Source organism: Lepidothrix coronata, unplaced genomic scaffold (genome assembly GCF_001604755.1).
Source record: "Lepidothrix coronata isolate B3197 unplaced genomic scaffold, Lepidothrix_coronata-1.0 Scaffold95, whole genome shotgun sequence".
NCBI classification, from domain to species: Eukaryota; Metazoa; Chordata; class Aves; order Passeriformes; family Pipridae; genus Lepidothrix; species Lepidothrix coronata.
In genome coordinates this window covers 3563-21562 of record NW_016690275.1, presented here as the reverse complement: position 1 = coordinate 21562, position 18000 = coordinate 3563, and the positions used below count along the sequence as shown (strand labels likewise).

Sequence of the window (18000 nt, the reverse complement as noted above, 5' to 3'; positions counted from 1 at the left end):
GGTGAAAATAGCAGCTGCTGCCTCATTTGCACATATTTAATTTCTTTAATTTCAGATGAAATTAAATGTAGATGTAGAGACCTTGCAAACTTTTATGCAGGGGGCTACTAAGCAGGATTTCACACAGGGTCTTCAGGACTTAAGCAAGCCACTGGCAAGATATTGGCTTAGAGAGAGTGGGTGGGTGGGGGGCTGCAACGCACCCAAAGGGCCCTGCCCCTCACCCCCTTCTAGATATTGTACCTTGCATGATGGTACCCAATATTAATCCGGACTAGCCCTCCCCACAGCAAATCTCCAGGGGTAGATAATCCCGTTGCAAGCTGTCTCTTTCCACCCCTGGAGGGCCCTGAATTAGGTCAGACTGGATTAAGTTTGCATTTTATTTATCTAATTTTTTTTTTCGTGCTCGTTACACGCACACTCAGGCTCGGAGGAGGCGGGGAGGGAGGCGGGGAGCGGCGGGAGCTTTAGCCGATGGCAGTGTCTGATGCCCGGCGGCGGATGCCAGCGGCAGCCGGGCGATGGCGAGGAGCCGGGCGGCTTACGAGTACACGGAGGCGGAGGACAAGAGCATGCGGCTGGGTTTCCTCCTCATCGCCGCCGGCTTGCTTTCCCTCTTGGGTTTGGGTTGTTGCTGGCTTCGCCCGGCGCTGCAGGAGCGGGGCGGCGGCGGCTCCGCCAACTGCACGGTGCTGGCGGTGCGGCAGCTGGGGGAGCGCTTCGCCTGCACCTTCTCCTGCGGGGCCGCCTGCCGCGGCACCGCCCGCTACCCCTGCCTCCAGGTCCTGGTCCGCACCTCCCGCTCCTCCGCACCCGCCCTGCTCCACGAGGACGAGCGGCAGCTCCGCACCAACCCCAAGGTGAGACCTGCGAACGCCCTCCTCTCCCAAAATGCGGGGTGGTGGGTCCCGCCGTGGCGATGGTGCCCTTTCCGTGGCCCCGGTGCCCGCCTGGGGCGTCCCGGTCCGCGGCAATCGCCCTCTGTTCGGTGCGGGTTTTAATCTGAGAGGGGGGGAGTGGATGAAGTCCCGGAGCATCCCTCCAAAATACCACTCTGCTGTTGCTCAGCAAAACGTAGTATATCTCTATAGTGTGTGTATATATATATATGTATATGTGTATATATACGTACTCTACAGAGTGCATCTATATTTATGTGTTGTGTGCATATACATATCTAGCATGTCAGGGGTGGTTTAGGCTCGATATTAGGGAAAGATTCTTCACCCAGAGGATGGCACTTACAGACTCCCCGGGAATGTGGTCACAGAAACAAGCCTGCCAGAGTTCAAAAAGTGTTTGGACAATACTCTCAGGCACATGGTGTGATTCTCGGGGATGGTCTTGTACGGGGCCAGGAGTTGGACCCGATGATCCCTGTGGGTCCCTTCCAGCTCAGGATATTCTGTGATTCTATATGGCATAGTATAACATACTATCAATGTATAATGTATAGTATACTACATACTATACTACACTATACTATACACTATCCTAAGTACAGTATAATGCTATATACACACACATCATATATAAATACGCACACACACTATATAAATACACACACACACACACACACACACACACGCACTTCGCGATCAGCCCCATTCATTTCCAGCCCAACCCTCCCGCGTCCGGAGAGCAGCCCTCGGGCGGAGCGCGGCGGGAGCAGCGGAGGTTCAGCTGCCGTTCCCCGTCCCGCTGAAGCCCCGGGACGCCGGCGGGGAGCCGGGGAGAAATTCCTGCTGCCGGCGGGGAGATCTGTCTGCTCGGGTAGTGCCCGATGCCGCTGCGTGATCCAGAGGGTGGGGGGCTTCCTAGAGCAACTCCCCGAAGCGCAAGGGGAAGTGTTAACGGAGCCACTGCTGGCGGGGCGTCGGGGAGAGGGCTGCGCCGAAGCAGAAGTTTCCTCCATGCTGTTTTGATTCTTAGACTTCTCCATCACCCACATGAAAAAGGACCGAATGGAGGAGTCCTAAAAATTGCATCTTACAGCAAACTGGGGTAGTCTGAAGGCAACGTGTGACTTGTGCTTTCTCTTTCTTTAAAGGCAGTTATTCTGCCTTCTCCTTTTTCATGTTGGGTAAAGATGGCCTTGACAGAATGCTGCCTGAATGAAGGAGATTTTATTAAGTAGTTTCCAGAAGAAAAAAAATGTGATGGAATACCCCTACCCGTGAAAGGACTTCAAGTCTTGAGTGTATTGGAGAAGGAAATGTCAGCTTTTTGACTGAGATGTGGATGCAGCACAATGTCAAGGGGCATGTTAAGCACAATGCGGGGGTCTGCTTGCAGGGGCCAGATAGCAGGCTTGAGTGTCCAGTTGGTATGTGCAGCCTCACATCTCCTCAGTCATACTTGCACTGATCTGGCTCTGTCCCTTGGAAGGTGGATTAAATTGCAAGCTTAGGGTTTGAGGGTTGCTTTTTTCCCCTTGACAGCTTGTGGCCTTGGAAGGGTGGTTGGGGCAAAAATCAGCAGAGTAAGAAGCAGGATGGTAAATCTGCAAGGATTTGGATTAAATTTTTGGCACTGCTCAGAAATGATGAGTGATGAAGCTGCAGTGCTGGATGGTGCCCCATAGCAGCTTGTGAGGGAGCTTTGCAAATTTCACCTTTCCCTGGGAGTGCTGCTGCCAAGCTCCCTGTGCTTACAGAGATGTGCTGTGAGTGCCTCAGCTGTCTGAGCTCCAGAACTTCTCTAAATATCTCTCAATTTTCAGGTGGGCAAGGGGTAGTTGGTAAAATGCAGGCGAAAAAGCCACCCTTTTGATGTGGGACAAAGATGACATGGTGCTGCAGAGGGTGCAGCATGGCTCTCCCTGAACACGGCCCAATGGCCCTGTTGTGGCCACGTCCAGCAGGGATAGGAGGTGGAAGATGGGAGGTAGGTGCTGAGCCATGCCACCAGAATGACTGGGCTCAGCAACTCCGCCAGCTTCTGCAGTTTCAGCAGAGGCTTTCAAATTAGACTGCGACCACAGTATCTTTCTGAGTGGTCCAAGTGTTTTGTTTTTACTTCTTAATCCTGTTTTCTTCTACCGTTCTGGAAGTCTGGTGGGAAGAGAAGGATTACACCTGCCCAGGGGCTGGATTGCAATTCTGCAGGGAAGCACCCAGAGCTTCAGAAGTAATGCCTGTAAATGTCACTCAGAAACCTATTTTTATTTAACAATTAATTTTATATTAACAATTGATAAAGAAACAGGGCTCTGTGTTGGCAGTGTGGTACTTGCATGCTCTTACAAGTATAATCTATTTTCTTTACCTTTCTCCTTGCATCTCTAGATGTGGGCTGTTTACGCTGGCTATTGATTGTTAAGGATTAAATCTGATTTACCAGATGAGCCCAAGCTGAAAGGATGCATTCTTTTTGATGTAACTGCATTCTCTAGTAGTAATTGAATTTAACTAAATGTAAAACTACATAGGAAAAAAAATGTGCTCCAATTATTTTCCCTACTTTAAGAAGCTTGTGTAAAACCAATGGAAAATAAGAAGAAAAGTTATTTAGGTGTCATCAGGAAAACATACTGTTGTAAGGAACTGAAGTCTGTATTTGTTGCTTTGGTTTTCCCTTTTTTCTGCTAGTTCAGTGTCTGTGGAGCCAAACAGTTATACTCTCCTTTTAATTTTTGTTTTAAAATCTCACCTTCTTTAAAAGCTTTCAGGATTTTATGTTGAAATATATTAAGCAACAGAGTAGGAATCTGCTGAATATAATGCTCAGGATCCAGTATGTATTTATGAATGAACACTTAGGGGTTCATTAACCCTTCCTGTTTCCATCACCTTCTTGCAGTATGCTTCCTTGTGTTCATGCAATTTGACATACAACATGTTAAGCAGTTCCAACTAACTGCAAGGGGAAAAAATGACCAATTTTGCTTTGAACAGTCTCTAAATTTTATGTTCTGTTTAGCTACTTCTCTTTGTAGGGTAGCAATTTTCCCCTGTAAATCAATAGTGTGGAAAAGGCATAGTTCAGGCTCCTTACAACACACAATGCTGAACTAGTTGGCAGCTTCACACTCCCAAAAATCCCCAGTGCATTGAACTAAAAACCTTCTATTTTCTGTAGTAGAGTGGGCTGGCACTTCAGCATATTGCAGCTATGAATCTGTCTGTTCTAGCGAGGAGAAAACTGTTCTAGATGCAGGAACAATAATTTTTTTCCTCTCTTGCTTTCTAAGATAATCACATCATTGGACAGCCCAGGATTCATTTTAGCTCTTAAAAGATTATATAGCTGGGTCAGAGTTAATCCAGGAATGTATATAATAAAGCACCGGACATGATTACATTTGTGTTTAGTCTGAGAGATTTGTGGATTTCTTTTTTTTCTTTTTTTTTTTCTTCTTTTGATTGCTGTCTCAGAGGAAGAAATTTCATTGGAGTGACAGTAGCCTTTCTTCAGCTGCCTTGATAGCAATAACAATCTCTGAAATAAGGCTTAAGGGGGATTAATTCCAAAGTCAAGTTGTCGCTATCACTCTCTGGCCATCAAGTAAGTCAGTAAGTGCATACAGCCAGTGCAGGGATCAGGCTATAAGTTTGGTTCGGAAAAATAACAGGGGAGTGTGCCAGCTGCTAAAACAGTTTACTTTCTGGCTTTTTAGACTTTTCCCTTTCTATATTTGAAGTTAAGAGTAGGGTCAGAAGAACTTGCCCACTGTTTTGCCAAAGAAACTTTTATGGGAGTGACCGATAAGGCAGATGTTAGCAGCTCTGCAGCAGGATCTGGTTTCCCCATCCTTGTCCTTGGGCAGGGTAGCAGAGCAACCAGCTACCGCTCCTTGTCTGCATTCCACATCTGCCCGTGCTGCTATCATGCTTCTTTCTGTATCTGCTCCACCTGACAAGATGATGTGCAATTATCTCTTCTGTGCACTTGTAAATAGAACTGGGATTGATTTTTGGACTCCCTTAAATATGACCCATGACAGAGGAGGTTCCATAACAAAATATGCCCAACTTTACAGTAATTATGGGAGGGTCTGGTGCATCTGGTGAAGCATCAGATCTGTATCTGGGCTGGTACCTGTGATGGGCAAACTATGCAGATGCTGCCTAGCAATTCCTCTGGAAACAGCCCCTGGGGCCATGGATAAACCTCACCACCCACTTATCTCACCTGGGGCACTACTCACTGCCTCAAGCCTCTGTGATGAGTTGTGGGTTTGGTCACTCCTGGTGGGTTGTGCTGATGAAGCAAGGTGATCATCTGTGCTGACAGATGCAGGTGAAAATGAGACATGGTGCTCAGTTCTAGCTCCCTCAGGACACCCAGATGGAAGGGGGCAATTTTTTTGTATTAGTGGAGTGAGTCCACCTGCTCATCTCCTTCTACAATAGGATGGTTGTGGCAGCACTTCTTCCCTTCCATACCATGAAGCTCTCCCAGTAATGCATGGAGACACACAAAAATTTAGGAGCTCATATATGGTTTGGGGGGAGGGGGGGGTTGACCCTGGCTGGGCTTCAGGTGACCACACAAGACACTTTATCACTCCCCTCCTCAGGTGGACAGGTGAAAGAAAATATAAGAAAAGGCTCATGGATCAAGATAAGGACAGGGGGAGATCACTCATCAGTTACTGTCATGGGCAAAACAGACTCAACTCAGGAATATTAATTTATTGCCAATTAGATAAGGGTATTGTGTAGAAAAAATCAAATCTAAAAACACCTTCCCGCAACCCTTCCCTTCTTTTGGGCTTAACTTCACTCCTGATTTTCACTACCTCCTGCTCCCCAGGAGTGCAGAAGACAGGGAATGTGGGATATGGTCAGTTCATCACACATTGTTGCTCCTTCCTCCTTCTTCTTCTGCTCCAGCATGGGGTCTCTCCCACAGGAGACAGTCCTTCGCAAACTTCTCCAACATGAGTCCTTCCCATGGACTATAGTTCTTCATGAATTGCTCCAATGCAAGTCCCTCATGGGGTCACAAGTCCTGCCAGCAAACCTGCTCCAGCGTGGGCTCCTCTCTTCTCAGGACCATAGGTCCTGCCTAGACTCTGCACCAGCACAAGCTTTCCACCGGGTCACAACCTTCTTCAAGCAGCCGCCTGCTCTGGTGTGGGGTCCACCACAGGTTGCAGGTGGGTTTGTGCTCCACTGTGGATCTCCCTGGACTGCAAGAGAACAGTCTTGTCACCATGGTCTTCACTGTGGCCTGCAGGGGAATCTCTGCTCTGACACCTGGAGCACCTCCTCCCCCTCCTTCTTCACTAACCTTTGTGTTTGCAGGGTTGCTTCTTTCAGATATTCTCACTCCTCTATCCTGGCTACTATTGTGCAGCAGTTTTCCTTCTTCTTAAATACCTACAAGCTGGGGGCTTGGGGAAGAGCAGGATGGTGACTCCAGTCAGGCATAGGCAGTCAGTGTACAATTGGTGGGATATGATACCATTGCTAAAGGAGGATCTGAAATCCTTCATAAAGAAAAGCATCAGAGAGGAGGTTGGGTGTGCTAGACCCCAGGCCAAACAGGGAAGAGGGGACCAGCTGGCATGGTTGAAGTATGTTGGGGCTGTCATGGGGGCAGAGCAGAGCCAGCATTGCACTCAAGTGTCTTCGTGCCAAATTTGCTGACTTGTCTAGCTGCTGCACAGATGTGTTTATGCACTGGGGGCATGCAGGAGAGAGGGGGGGTGCCTGCTGCTTCCAAAGTACGCAATCAAAAAAAACCACTGCTGACCAGGGAGTATTATCTAAGATGGCAATAACTGTATGCGATAAATCCTGCATTCTGGTTTCTGAAGTAGAATGGCGTTGCTGCTTGTTTCTGTCCTCTGTCATCAGCAGTGGAACAATCCTTGTTTAGGGTCATCTGAACAGGGAACTAAAGAGAGCTTTGTGCCACGGCAACACCAGATGTGGGTTCATGTGAAAATGGGAATCCTTGCACATGAAAAAGGCAAGTTCCAGTTTGGAAGCAGAATGGAAGACCTTGCAGATTTTTCCAGTCTTAAGCATGGAAGACACTGACAACAATTGTATGTGCTGACAGAAGTGGCCAGATTTTACATCATCGGGGGAATAAAATCCTGAGATTTCTCCCTTCTCCCCGGAATGGCAAAGCTTGAACCTGTTGTCTGGTGGAGATGGGCTTGTAGGTCTGTACAGTTTGGGCATAGTGTGCAGCTGGGAGCAAGGTAAGCCCCCTGGGACACTTCACCAGAAGGAGAGGAAGCACTCACTTGGCACAGTGAGTCATGATCATCTTTATTGTCATATTAGAGAGGGTATCTCTCTACTTGTTGTTACTGCCTTCAGGATACTGTGAAGAAATTAATGTTGTGATCATATGTGGGCACCCCTTTAGGGGCTTCCCACAGCCTACACCTCCTGCTTCCTCATCATACCCAAGTAGGAGGCTTTTTAGCTACCTTCACAGTCACAGTTTTTTCCGTTTGCAGCTTACAGTTTTAAAGGAATTGGAATTCTCTGTGTGCACCTGAAGCCTTAGTGTCCATCTGTCCTGCAGGGCGAAAAGCCTTTGTGTTATCTGAGGATCAGTTAAGCTGTGTTACTCAGTGTGGTTCAACATCTCCTGTAATGATCTCCATGGACGCCCAGTACAAATAAGAGATTGTTCTTGGACACTGAGATCCTGATACTGCCGACATTTGATTCTGTGGACTATTTGTTTTCTATTGTTTAACTGGCTGTGGCTAGGAGGTAAGGGTGGTGTGTCAGACAAGACTTGGAAACTAAGATATGTGTGTGTGTGTGTGTGACCCGAAGCAGAGCCTCTGAAAGCCCAGTCCCAAGTGCACCAAGCTGTGGGAGGAACTTCCCTTGAGTTCTTTAGGTTTTGAAGCAGATGTCTGAGGGTGAGATCTGCAGATAGCTCAGCTGCATGTTCAACTCTTATTGACTTCCGTACAGCAGAAGCAGATGCTGAAACTTTCTGCTGAAGAGAGGCTTTGAACTTTGTTGCTTGTTTCTCTCTGTTGTAAGAGTGGAAGAACACCTTCTTTTACCAGTAGATTTCAGCCAGATATCAGATATCCCATCATCTGGGAAAGCTTGCTGGACTCTTTGAGTTATTTATTAGCATGATACTAAACAAAACTTGTGATTATGTGCCTCACTGAAAATAGGAAGTTATTCAAATCCAATCCATGCAGCTGGCTAAGAATGAAAACAATGCAGCTGGCTAAGAATGAAAACAAAATGAAACAATTATTTTCCCATTCATCATGCAAACCCCCAAGGTGTTATGAGGCAGTTTGGTTTGAAAATGGAACAAAATATGACAAAGCCTTTATTTTGTTTCTGAATGTTGGCATATTCTTTTCCAGTACCTTCATGGAGTAACTAACAATTGAAGTACATTTCAGCTAACTTTTCTTTTTTGTTTCTGTGGAGCTTTTCTTATTATTCTCTGTCCATTTCAGCCATGCTGGCGTTATGGAAAATGCAGAGAAGTGATACCCTGTGTTCCTGAGCACAGAAGTAACTCTGTTTTGCAACGTGTCTTGGCAGTGTTCATACATCCCTCCCTGTGCAAGAGATGATCAGGAGAACTCTGAGAACGTCACGTACAAGCAGAAATACTGGAAAGAGAAAGTGGGTTCTCAACCATTTACATGCTATTTTAACCAGCACTTGAGGTGAGTAATCTTCATTTGGCTAGGCAGAAGTGCTTATGCGTCTGTTTAACAGCTGTCCATTGGTTCTGTTTGAAAATATATATAAATGTATGCACATGTATACACACATCCGCCCCCCCAAGTGATGTGGTTTCAGCACAGAACTCTGCAAGACAATTCTGTTGATGAAAAGCTATACAGAAAGCACAGGAGTGTTTTTATCACTTGAAGTAAAAATACAAAACTCTGAGGAAAGTTTTCCTTAAACCATGCAATTTTTATGACAAAAAGCATCTTGGCTTTTAATACTCAAATGGCAAATTTCTGGTTTGGAAATTAACATTCCTTCCTTCCACTGAGAAGAAACCCTTTTGTATTTGTGGAAGAAAAGGGAAGATCAGTAAATACTACAAACAAACTCAGGAATTGTGTTCACAGAGGATTAATGAATCAGGTATGTGTAATAAGCATTCATAGAACTGCCAGATTTCATAAATGCTTGCAGAATAGAAAGTAGTAAGCTAAAGCATCTCCCCTTCTGTTTCAATTCTTACTTTTACTGCTGATATTGATTGACTTACAGGTGTATGAGGGTGACGTGTGGTTTCCTTCCTTCCATAAACAGACAGGGGAAGGAGTCCTTTTGCCTCTCTCTTTCTGATGGTGATATGCCAGGAAATAGAAGGTGATGTGGCAGCAGGAAGAGGTTAGTCCTACCCCACAAACACTTGGAAGTTAAACAGATAAGGGAGATCTAGGAGGGAATAGCTTGGGGCTTGCAAGTGTGATTCGGGGCTTAGTGTGGGAATGTTGGCACCAGATATTCAAGTTCGTTTAGACAAACAGGAGGAAAAGGGATGCCAGTGTGTGCTAGGACCTTGGACGAACTGGGGAGCTGGAGCAGGGTGCCAGGTGGAGAAACGCCTAACTCTCCTGTGGGTGGCCCACTGAGTGCCTTGGGGGCTTCAGGTTTATCCTAGGCTGGCTATAATTATTACCCCCTCCCTGGAGAGACGTAGTCAGCATGCTCAGGATGACAGTCTGTTGCCCTGATTAACTCTTTGTGGAGGGATCCCACCAGCGCTTTGTAGCAAAAATTGTTGTTCCTTATAGAGGGGAAAGAAGAACTGCTTACAGCACACGTAGGTTAGGGCATCCTATGTGGTGACATCAGACCTGTCGGGGACCTTCTCAGGGGGTCCTTTGGTCCACAAGGTGACAATGCTTGGGTCTGCTAATCACAAGCCCGGTTATAATTTTGGCTTCTCTGAACAGGCATGTGCTTCCAGTTCCCCACACTGCTGAGACCTGGGACCTGCAACAGCCACTGCCTGAGTGAGCAGGAGAATCAGAAACATGGGATTGTCTGCAGGAGAAGTCATGGCTAGGATTCATCTGAACTAGTGTGGACAGGATGCTGTGAAAATCAGCTTTTCTAGTCAGCAGAGAGAAACAGGAACCTTTTACCTTACCCCAAAATAAATGCCTAATATTGGTCAGATGCCAAGAGGTGTTTATTTATCTCCTGTAAATGAGCATAGGGGCGTAGGCGTCCAGAGCTATGTGATCTGGTTCTCACATTTAGGTGAAGCACAGACAAAATATTTCTGAGGCTGCATACCATGTAGCATCTGCCATTCATGTAAGTTGACATTGAGGAATTGAGCAGCACTCAGGCAAGGTTTTTTCCTTAAAGATGCTGAATCCTATACTGCTGAATGTTCTTGCCAGTGCAATGGTTGACTTGAAATGCTTCCTTTTGCTGATCATACAATTCACGTACAGCAGAAGACAGGCTCACTGCCAGAGATACTTGAAGATAGTCTAAGCCAAAATGTGTACACCATTTATTTTCTACTGGAGATAGGAATGAACTTTGGGAGATAAGTTTTGCTGACTAGGAATGTGCATGTTAGGTATACTTTTAGAGCAACAATGACTAAGCAGCTTGTGAAGCAGTAAAAAAACCCATAATAAACTGAGGGAAAAGTCTGTTCACTTCAAAATAGAAATGGGTATATTTTCTGTCAGTATTTTTTTCACTCTATGGATAAGCTAAGTCTTCTGTGTCAGTCTATACAAAACATACAGAAAATAGCTCCTTAGAGAGAGTACTATTTGCAGTATTAATAATCTCCCTTTTGAAAAGGCAGAATAAAATTCTAAGTAAATATATAGGCAATGAGTTAACATCATCTATTCTTCATCAAACTTAATTCAGCTTCATTGTCAGAACTGTTGCTGCATGCAGAGTGTACTATTAGGTAACATCTCCCTTCAGTTTGGTGGTGCACATTTCAACAGGCTACTGTGAAAAGAAAAAAAAGATGCAATTCTTACAGTTCAAAAGGGATGAGAAGCAGATTTGGCAATTTCAATCATTCTTGCTTAATATAAATTGAGATGCCCAGCAAAACTAGCTCTCTGACATTTATCTTAGGGAAACTAAGAGCAGCTTAGCTTGGAGCTCAGCGCTTTACTGAAAATTGAGGTTTTGCTTTGCCACTGTAGGCACTTACTTTTAGTGTGCCACTCTTCTCTGGCTGGCAAGTTGCAAGTTGCATGGGAACGTTGCTTTTCTGGACCTCTGGTGAAGGTGCCTGTGTGTTGGCATGATGATATTCCAATCTGAAGGAAGCCTTGCCCAGCAGAAGAAAAAATATTTTATATTTCAGAGCATAAAATAAAGGACAAATTCAGATAAAGTTCTCAGGCTGTTGCCAAAGGTTTGAGAAGACACTGAGCTCCAGTGCTTCAGTGTTCTGGATTTCACACCAAGTGTTCAAGGGGATCTGTTGGCAGGACCACATGCAAACAAGTGTCACAGCTGCATGTCCTAAAATGGGATGTCTGGGGAAACAGGTGGGATGGGGAAGATCCTGTCGCTTTATTTCTTCATGTTCCAGGTCTCACTGACATCCACAACAAGAACAAAAAATAAGATACCAAGGTTTCTGTCAACTCAGACCACTCTGTCTCAGAGACTTGAAGGGCAAACGCTGTCCAGTGATTAGCAACAATCTGTATGTTGTTGGGGTACCTGCAGGGTCCTTATTTATTGGGGAATAATTATGTGTAGAAGCCCAGAGTGCTCAGGTAGTAGGGCTGCTCATCTGTAAGTGCTGGAACATAAATCTTGACTTGCCTGTTACTTCACACTTTTCTAAATTAATTCTGTCCAGTCAGAAGATGCTGTTGCTATTTCCTGTCCTTTTATTTTATCACCTGTGGAGCAGTGCTTGGGCCGGCAGGAAAGGATTGTTAGTAAGACACAGCACTGCCCCTGCATGCAGCCATCTAGGTGAGGATCTCTGCATCTTGCAACAATAAGGGAAAAAATGACTGCTTGTCAGAGCGATGGGATGTGAACAACTGTGGGCAAAATAAGTGTATTGCAAACATCTTAATTCCAGATTGTTTGAGTACAAAAAATATTTGTAAGATTACCCTATCCCATGCCCCCACTTTTGTCAGCTTTTGTTGTGTAACATAAGTTGCACAGTGTGGTTCATAAATGATGACTGAAATGCTTATGGGCCTGTAACTTTTTGGTCCTACATGACTTTTTGATAATTCCTGCACTGCAATTCTTCCCATGATGTTCCGTAATGGCTCTGAAGGTTCTAATGGAGGCCTGCTTTATCTGGTGTCTGTTTGAACTGCTTGGCAACACCTAACAGGGGTGCGTTGTATAATGAAACAACTAATCCAATCAACCTGGCTCAGAGCTCCACAAGGGTCTAGCCCTGAGCACAAAGTCCTGCTAAAAATAAGTCCTGGTCTCACCTTTTAGCAACGAAAACAAAATCCCTTCCTCCTTGTCTGTTCAGTGAAAGCTGTATTTTTTGGGTTGAAATAGAGACTTCTTCAGGGATATTTTTTAGTTTGTTCATTCATTTTTCACTCCGGGGCTGCTGCTGGGCAGTGATGGTGGTGCTGCACAATGGCCATCACTGTTTGCAGCAGAACAAGGTCCCAATGTCTAAGCAGGGTTTGCAGGTATTGTGGGTTTTTCCCCCTTGGTCTCTTTCTTGTCTCTGCCACTGTTTTGTGCACAGATAACTGGTGTCAGGAGTTTGGGAGCATCCCCTTTAAGAGGCTTTGCATTTACTGGAGACCTGAATGGCAGCATCGCTAGAAACAAGAGATTGCCCATAATGGACCTTGGGGGAATATGTGCAACCCCTCTGCCAACATCTTTGAACTGAAATGTTGTATGAAAGTCACAGAGCAAAGATAGGTTTATTAAATGCACTACACTTACAGGGACAAGGCGATATATTTAATTATATCTGCTGATTTTTACAGGGAAAATAAATAAGTTTCCAGGCATGACATACCTCGTTTGGGTTCAACATGAGTGCCTCAGCATCAGGAGAGTGATGCTGTGGGGGCTTCCAGCAAAGACATGAGAAGGTTTCCCCCAGGAACACAGCACCTTTCCTTTTCTGTTTCCAAGCCAAACAACAGGCCTTCAGATTCTGGGAACAGGCACATCATCTTTAAAAAAGCAGCAAGAAAAAGTCAAAACTGCAGATTCAGTACATGCTAGCCTCACCATGCAAAACCAAAGCAGTTACATTACTGTATTTAGAGTGTCACGGAATCCCAGAATATTCTGTTGGAAGGCATCCACAAGGATCATCAAGTCCAGCTCTTGGCACTGCACAGGACCACCCCGAGAAACACATCATGTTCCTGAGAGCATTGTCTGAATGCTTCTTGAACTCTGTCAGGCTTGGTACTGTGACCACTTCTCTGGGAAGCTTGTTCCAGCTTCCAACCACCCTCTGGGTGAAGAACCTTTTCCTAATATCCAACCTAAACCCTCCTCTGACACAACTTCAGGCCATTCCCTTGGTTTCTGTCACTGGTCACCACAGAGAAGAGAGAAGCTTTGCTGAAATCCGAAAAGATTACATCACCTGGCTTCCCTTGGTCAACTAGTTGGGTTACCTTGTCATAAAAGGAAATTTAGATTGACAAGCAGGACTTTACCCTCATGAAGCCATTCTGGCTCTGACCAATGACTGTGTTGTCCTTCAGGTGTTTTTCAATTACTCCCAGAATAATTTCCATAATTTTGCCAATCACTGAAATGAAACTGAGAGGTCTGTTGTTTCCAGGGTCATCCTTCTTGCCCTTTTTGAAAACCGGGACAAAGTTAGGCAGCTTCCAGTCAACTGGGATCTCTCCAGATTCCCAGGACCATAGGAATTGATCCAAATTTGTCCCACTATTTTTTTATGCCAAGAGTCAGTACCAAAAGGCTACATCCCAGAGGGTTCCAGAGTTTTCCTGGGTGTCAGATCACCATCCAAAAGTGCTGCTCCCTCCTCTTGACTAAAGAAGGGCATTTAATATCTTAATTGTGGTGCCAGTAGCCATTTATTGAAGTATTTTTTGAGGACTCAGTCATGTCTTGATGCATTGTCTGCAAAGATGCTGTGTGCAGTCGACAGTGAGTCACTGCCATATAAAAATTGCACAGGGACTCTTGCTGAAGCTAAGAATAGCAATAATACCCACCTGAACCAAAACCTCATCTTGAGGCTTAATTAAAGGTCTCTGTCTTTGACTCTTTTCCAAAAGGGAAATTCTTTTAAATTACCAAGTTACAGTCACACCTATAATGAGTGTTTGGCATCCATTGCTGCTAGCTTTGGTACGTGTTTCAAAAACACTTAGGAATCTGTCAAAAAGATACCTTGCTTTCCCCAATCACACTTTCTTTCCTTTAACTGAATGCAATTTTCTAGGTTTTCTTCTTGCCCCTTATTTTTGAAATCTTTGATGAGTATCTGCTTAAAAAAACCAAACTTAAAATTCAATGTCACTTGTAAGCTGAAAGTTGTGAAGATTGAGTGCTCTCTACTTATGGCCCCATTGCCAACTAGCACTCTGTTATGCACAGATGATGATACAGTAAATATGAGGGAAGCAGTATTATACTTCTTGTGAAAGGATTTTTCTGTTCAGGTGTTGTCATTCTTATGGCATAGGCTGGTGAGTTTGTGCCTATAAAGTTATTACTACTTGATTCAATTTATAGTCTCCACCTGTGCCTGCCTATATATATTTAGGATTTTGGTTAAGCAGACTTCACTATTGAATACACCTGGGGTTCTTTTGACAATTTTTTATGTTGCTGAATTTCAACTTCTTTATAGCTGAGCTGCTCATAATCAATCTTATTCTGCTTCTTACTACACAAACAGAGATACATTGTGTCAGCCTTGGGGACTTACAGGCTGGCACAGTGCAGAGGATCCTTCACATAGCAATTTTGGGTGAGAGATCCCCAAATGCAAATCCAGGTGCAATTAAATCTGGGATAAGTTGTAGCTTGACAGTCTAGCTCCATTAACTCCGTAAGGATGGATTAAACTCCATAGATTTTAAAACATCTCCATAAATTAACTTCTCAGTGAAAGAATAAGAGGTTCTTCTTCTTTCCTCTATGGAGAATGCTTTCTTGGTGCTGCTTTCTGATCAGGATAAAACTATTGTGGGAGAGACAGCACAGTCATTGAGCAGGTATCTGCTTCCATGTGCCACTGTGTTAGAAGAGCTTAATTCCCAGGACCTGGCTGGATGAGCCTGGGTTGGCAGGGTTTTAGGCTGCAGGGTTTGTTGCTCTAAGGAGTGTCAGATAGCATTGACAAAGCAACACGTGATGGGAGAGTTCAATGTAAATGAGGACCAACATTAGTCAAGGCTATAGATATTTTCCTAATTAGAGAAAGTCTGTTTCTTTCCTTTGTAGGTAATTTTCCAGGGACTGCATGTGTCTGGCTTTAGATGAGAAAGCAGCAACAAAATGCAAATGCCATGAGACTGATCTAGTAACTGTTAAACTGCAAGGAGAGCAGAAAGAGCCAGAGCTGAGGAAAACCTGGCATCGGATTTCCCAACCGACTTCCCAGACTTGGAAGAGGTGGATGGACAACTGATATTTCAGACACGTGGCACAGCTAAATTTCTGAATATCTTAAGATGCTTCCTCCTTGCTATTAGCCTTTTCCCTTGGAAATGCATAAACCTGTTACAGCCGCGACCATGACTCTGTGTTAGATGCTGTTGATGGAGGCTTGGAGGTTCAAATGTTTGGGGGAGGCTCCTCAAAGTGTCCCTGTAGTAGCCTACTTGGACGCTGCTGTTTGCAGCACCAAATCACAGCTTATTGTTGAAATAGCCACTGCTGGGAAGGGGCTGAGTCGGGAGCCTTGGCCACGCGGGGCCAGGCTGTCGTCCTCCTGGGGATAGGCTGTGCAGACTCCTGCCTCCCAGTGCAGCTGGGCTAGCCTGGGCCACCAGCAGTTCAGGGCTGAGGGCAGGGACCGGCTCTGCACCCAAACCACAGCCAGGACTTACTTCACCAGGAGCTTTCATGAACACATCAGTGCTCCAAGCTAAAAGGGAAGCTTTGATTACACTTAACCCATTGCACAGGGCTTGATGACATCTGAGCTAGACATGTATAAATGCTGCCTGGTATTATGTTTTTGCTAGAGTGGTTTTTCCAATCCACAGTCAGTGTGATACTGTATCTCTAACAGCTCTTTGTGATGACCATGACCCCTGGAAGACCTGAAGTACCAACCCCCCCCCCTTTTTTTTTATCCAGACAAACTTGTTAGCCTGTAAACACTGCAAGTGGAAAGCTCTTACAGCCCACCACGAGTGCTGGTGATAAACGGGCAAACGAAAGCAGTGAATGAAATGGTCCACTTAATCATTTTCTAACACTAGCAAATAAAACACCTTTACTCTTTCCATGGTGGATGATTTCCACTAATGATGAGCTGATGATATTGAGTTGATTTATATTTTCTACATTTTCTGTTCCTGCTCTTCACAGGCCAGATGATGTGATGCTGAAGCGCACCCATGATGAGACTGTCCTCTTGCACTGCTTCCTCTGGCCTGTGGTGACATTCCTGGTTGGAGTCCTCATCGTGGTCCTGACCATCTGTGCCAAGAGCTTGGCTGTCAAGGCAGAGGCAATCCAAAAGAAGAAGCATTTGTGAGTGGCAAGGCTGCTGATGGAAAAGAAAAATCTGCAAGAAGGTCTCAAGTGGGGAAACTTGACACACCTGCAGGTCTGCGGGGCACCCTTCGTCTCCTACCAGGGTCTGATCTGATGGTGGAGTTGCTCTTGCCTCAGGATTTTTCTTAGAAGACTGCCCCATGAAATGCCAGCTAATTGCTTCTTCTGCTATGACAGTAAATAAGTATATTCTACCAAAAAAAAAATAATCTACACTACACCAAATATGCTGTGTGCTCTTAGTGCTGAACTGCAGCTACCCAAGTCCTAGTGGAATTGAGACAGTTTATAAAACTCCCTGATGATGCTCATTCCATCTCTACAAAGCGATCTTTGCTAATGTTTAATGTTAAATATTTAAAATATTTGCTTTAGACAAACCTTATTTTCAAAATAATAAAATTTGTTTTGGGTTTTTTAACCTTTGGAATTTTTTTTTATTTAAAAGGAAAAGCTTTAAGACAAACATAACACTGTGCTGTTTTGGGTTTTTTTTCCCACTGCGTAGAACTTAATTTTAAAATTCAAACTTTAACTTCTGTCTAGACTAAGTCTTTCATCATCACCTGTTCATTTTGATGAAATGTAGAAATCTCTCAAAAGTACTTATCAAAAAAATGAAACTATTATTGGAAAGATGATTAAATGCTGGATCTAATTTTATTGCCTCAGTGGTATTCAGTCCCTACAGTTGTTCTTGTCCCCTCTCAGATACACTCTTCATGAATGCTCTCAGACTGTAAGCAGCAGGAATTTTACATTAGTAGTTTTACACGAATATATTTTACTAGCATCTTCCCTCAAAAATGGAGTGCCTGTGCACTTGCTGAGGAGAGCCTGTGAGCCATGGTGTGATCCATCTCACCAGAATCCAGGAATAGCCAGGGAAGATATCAGCTCCTTGTAGGGCTCTAGGTGTTTGCTGCTAAACTGCCCATCCCAGTCACACCAGCTCCATGAAGGCTCCCACGCAGGGGACGTTCCAGAAAATGCAAGGCAATTCGGGCACGGAATCTTGCTGAGTCTCCTTTCTCTGCTTGCTCCAGGTCCTCACTGTGTATGATTGGAGTACCAGCTCTCGTCCACTTGCTCATTGCAGAGATTTCCATATTTCTGGCAGTTTCCCTGGGCACATTTTTTGCATACCATAGTCAGGGGCTGAGGCCAGAGTAGCTTCATGGCACACGTCCATACCCCCACAGGGCTGGACCCCCCTGGGACCAGCTGTGCAGCTTTGCAAGGCTGAAGTGCAGCAGAGAAGAAAAGCCGTGTGGCTCAGTCAGGAAAATGAGTGATTACTGGCAAAGCATTTTAATTTACATTAACAATTCTGCAATTCTAAACA

At 44.9% G+C, this 18000-nt stretch overlaps 1 protein-coding gene across 1 annotated transcript; it reads left to right on the top strand.

The window, feature by feature from the left end:
* The first annotated feature begins 512 nt into the window (after positions 1-512).
* Positions 513-17035, top strand: KCNMB4 (potassium calcium-activated channel subfamily M regulatory beta subunit 4). Its single transcript, XM_017822082.1, has 3 exons — positions 513-863; positions 8499-8626; positions 16467-17035. Exons 1-3 carry the CDS (start codon positions 525-527, stop codon positions 16633-16635), a joined length of 636 nt encoding a protein of 211 aa, XP_017677571.1. The 5' UTR covers positions 513-524; the 3' UTR covers positions 16636-17035.
* The last annotated feature ends 965 nt before the right edge of the window (positions 17036-18000 follow it).

What these genes read in the sequence shown, in the direction of transcription:
- KCNMB4 (XM_017822082.1), top strand. Translation starts at nt 525, where the DNA reads ATGGCGAGGAGCCGGGCGGCTTACGAGTACACGGAGGCGGAGGACAAG. An exon ending in AGCTCCGCACCAACCCCAAG is followed by an intron (nt 864 to 8,498) that starts GTGAGACCTGCG and finishes GTGTCTTGGCAG; the next exon opens with TGTTCATACATCCCTCCCTG. An exon ending in TATTTTAACCAGCACTTGAG is followed by an intron (nt 8,627 to 16,466) that starts GTGAGTAATCTT and finishes TGCTCTTCACAG; the next exon opens with GCCAGATGATGTGATGCTGA.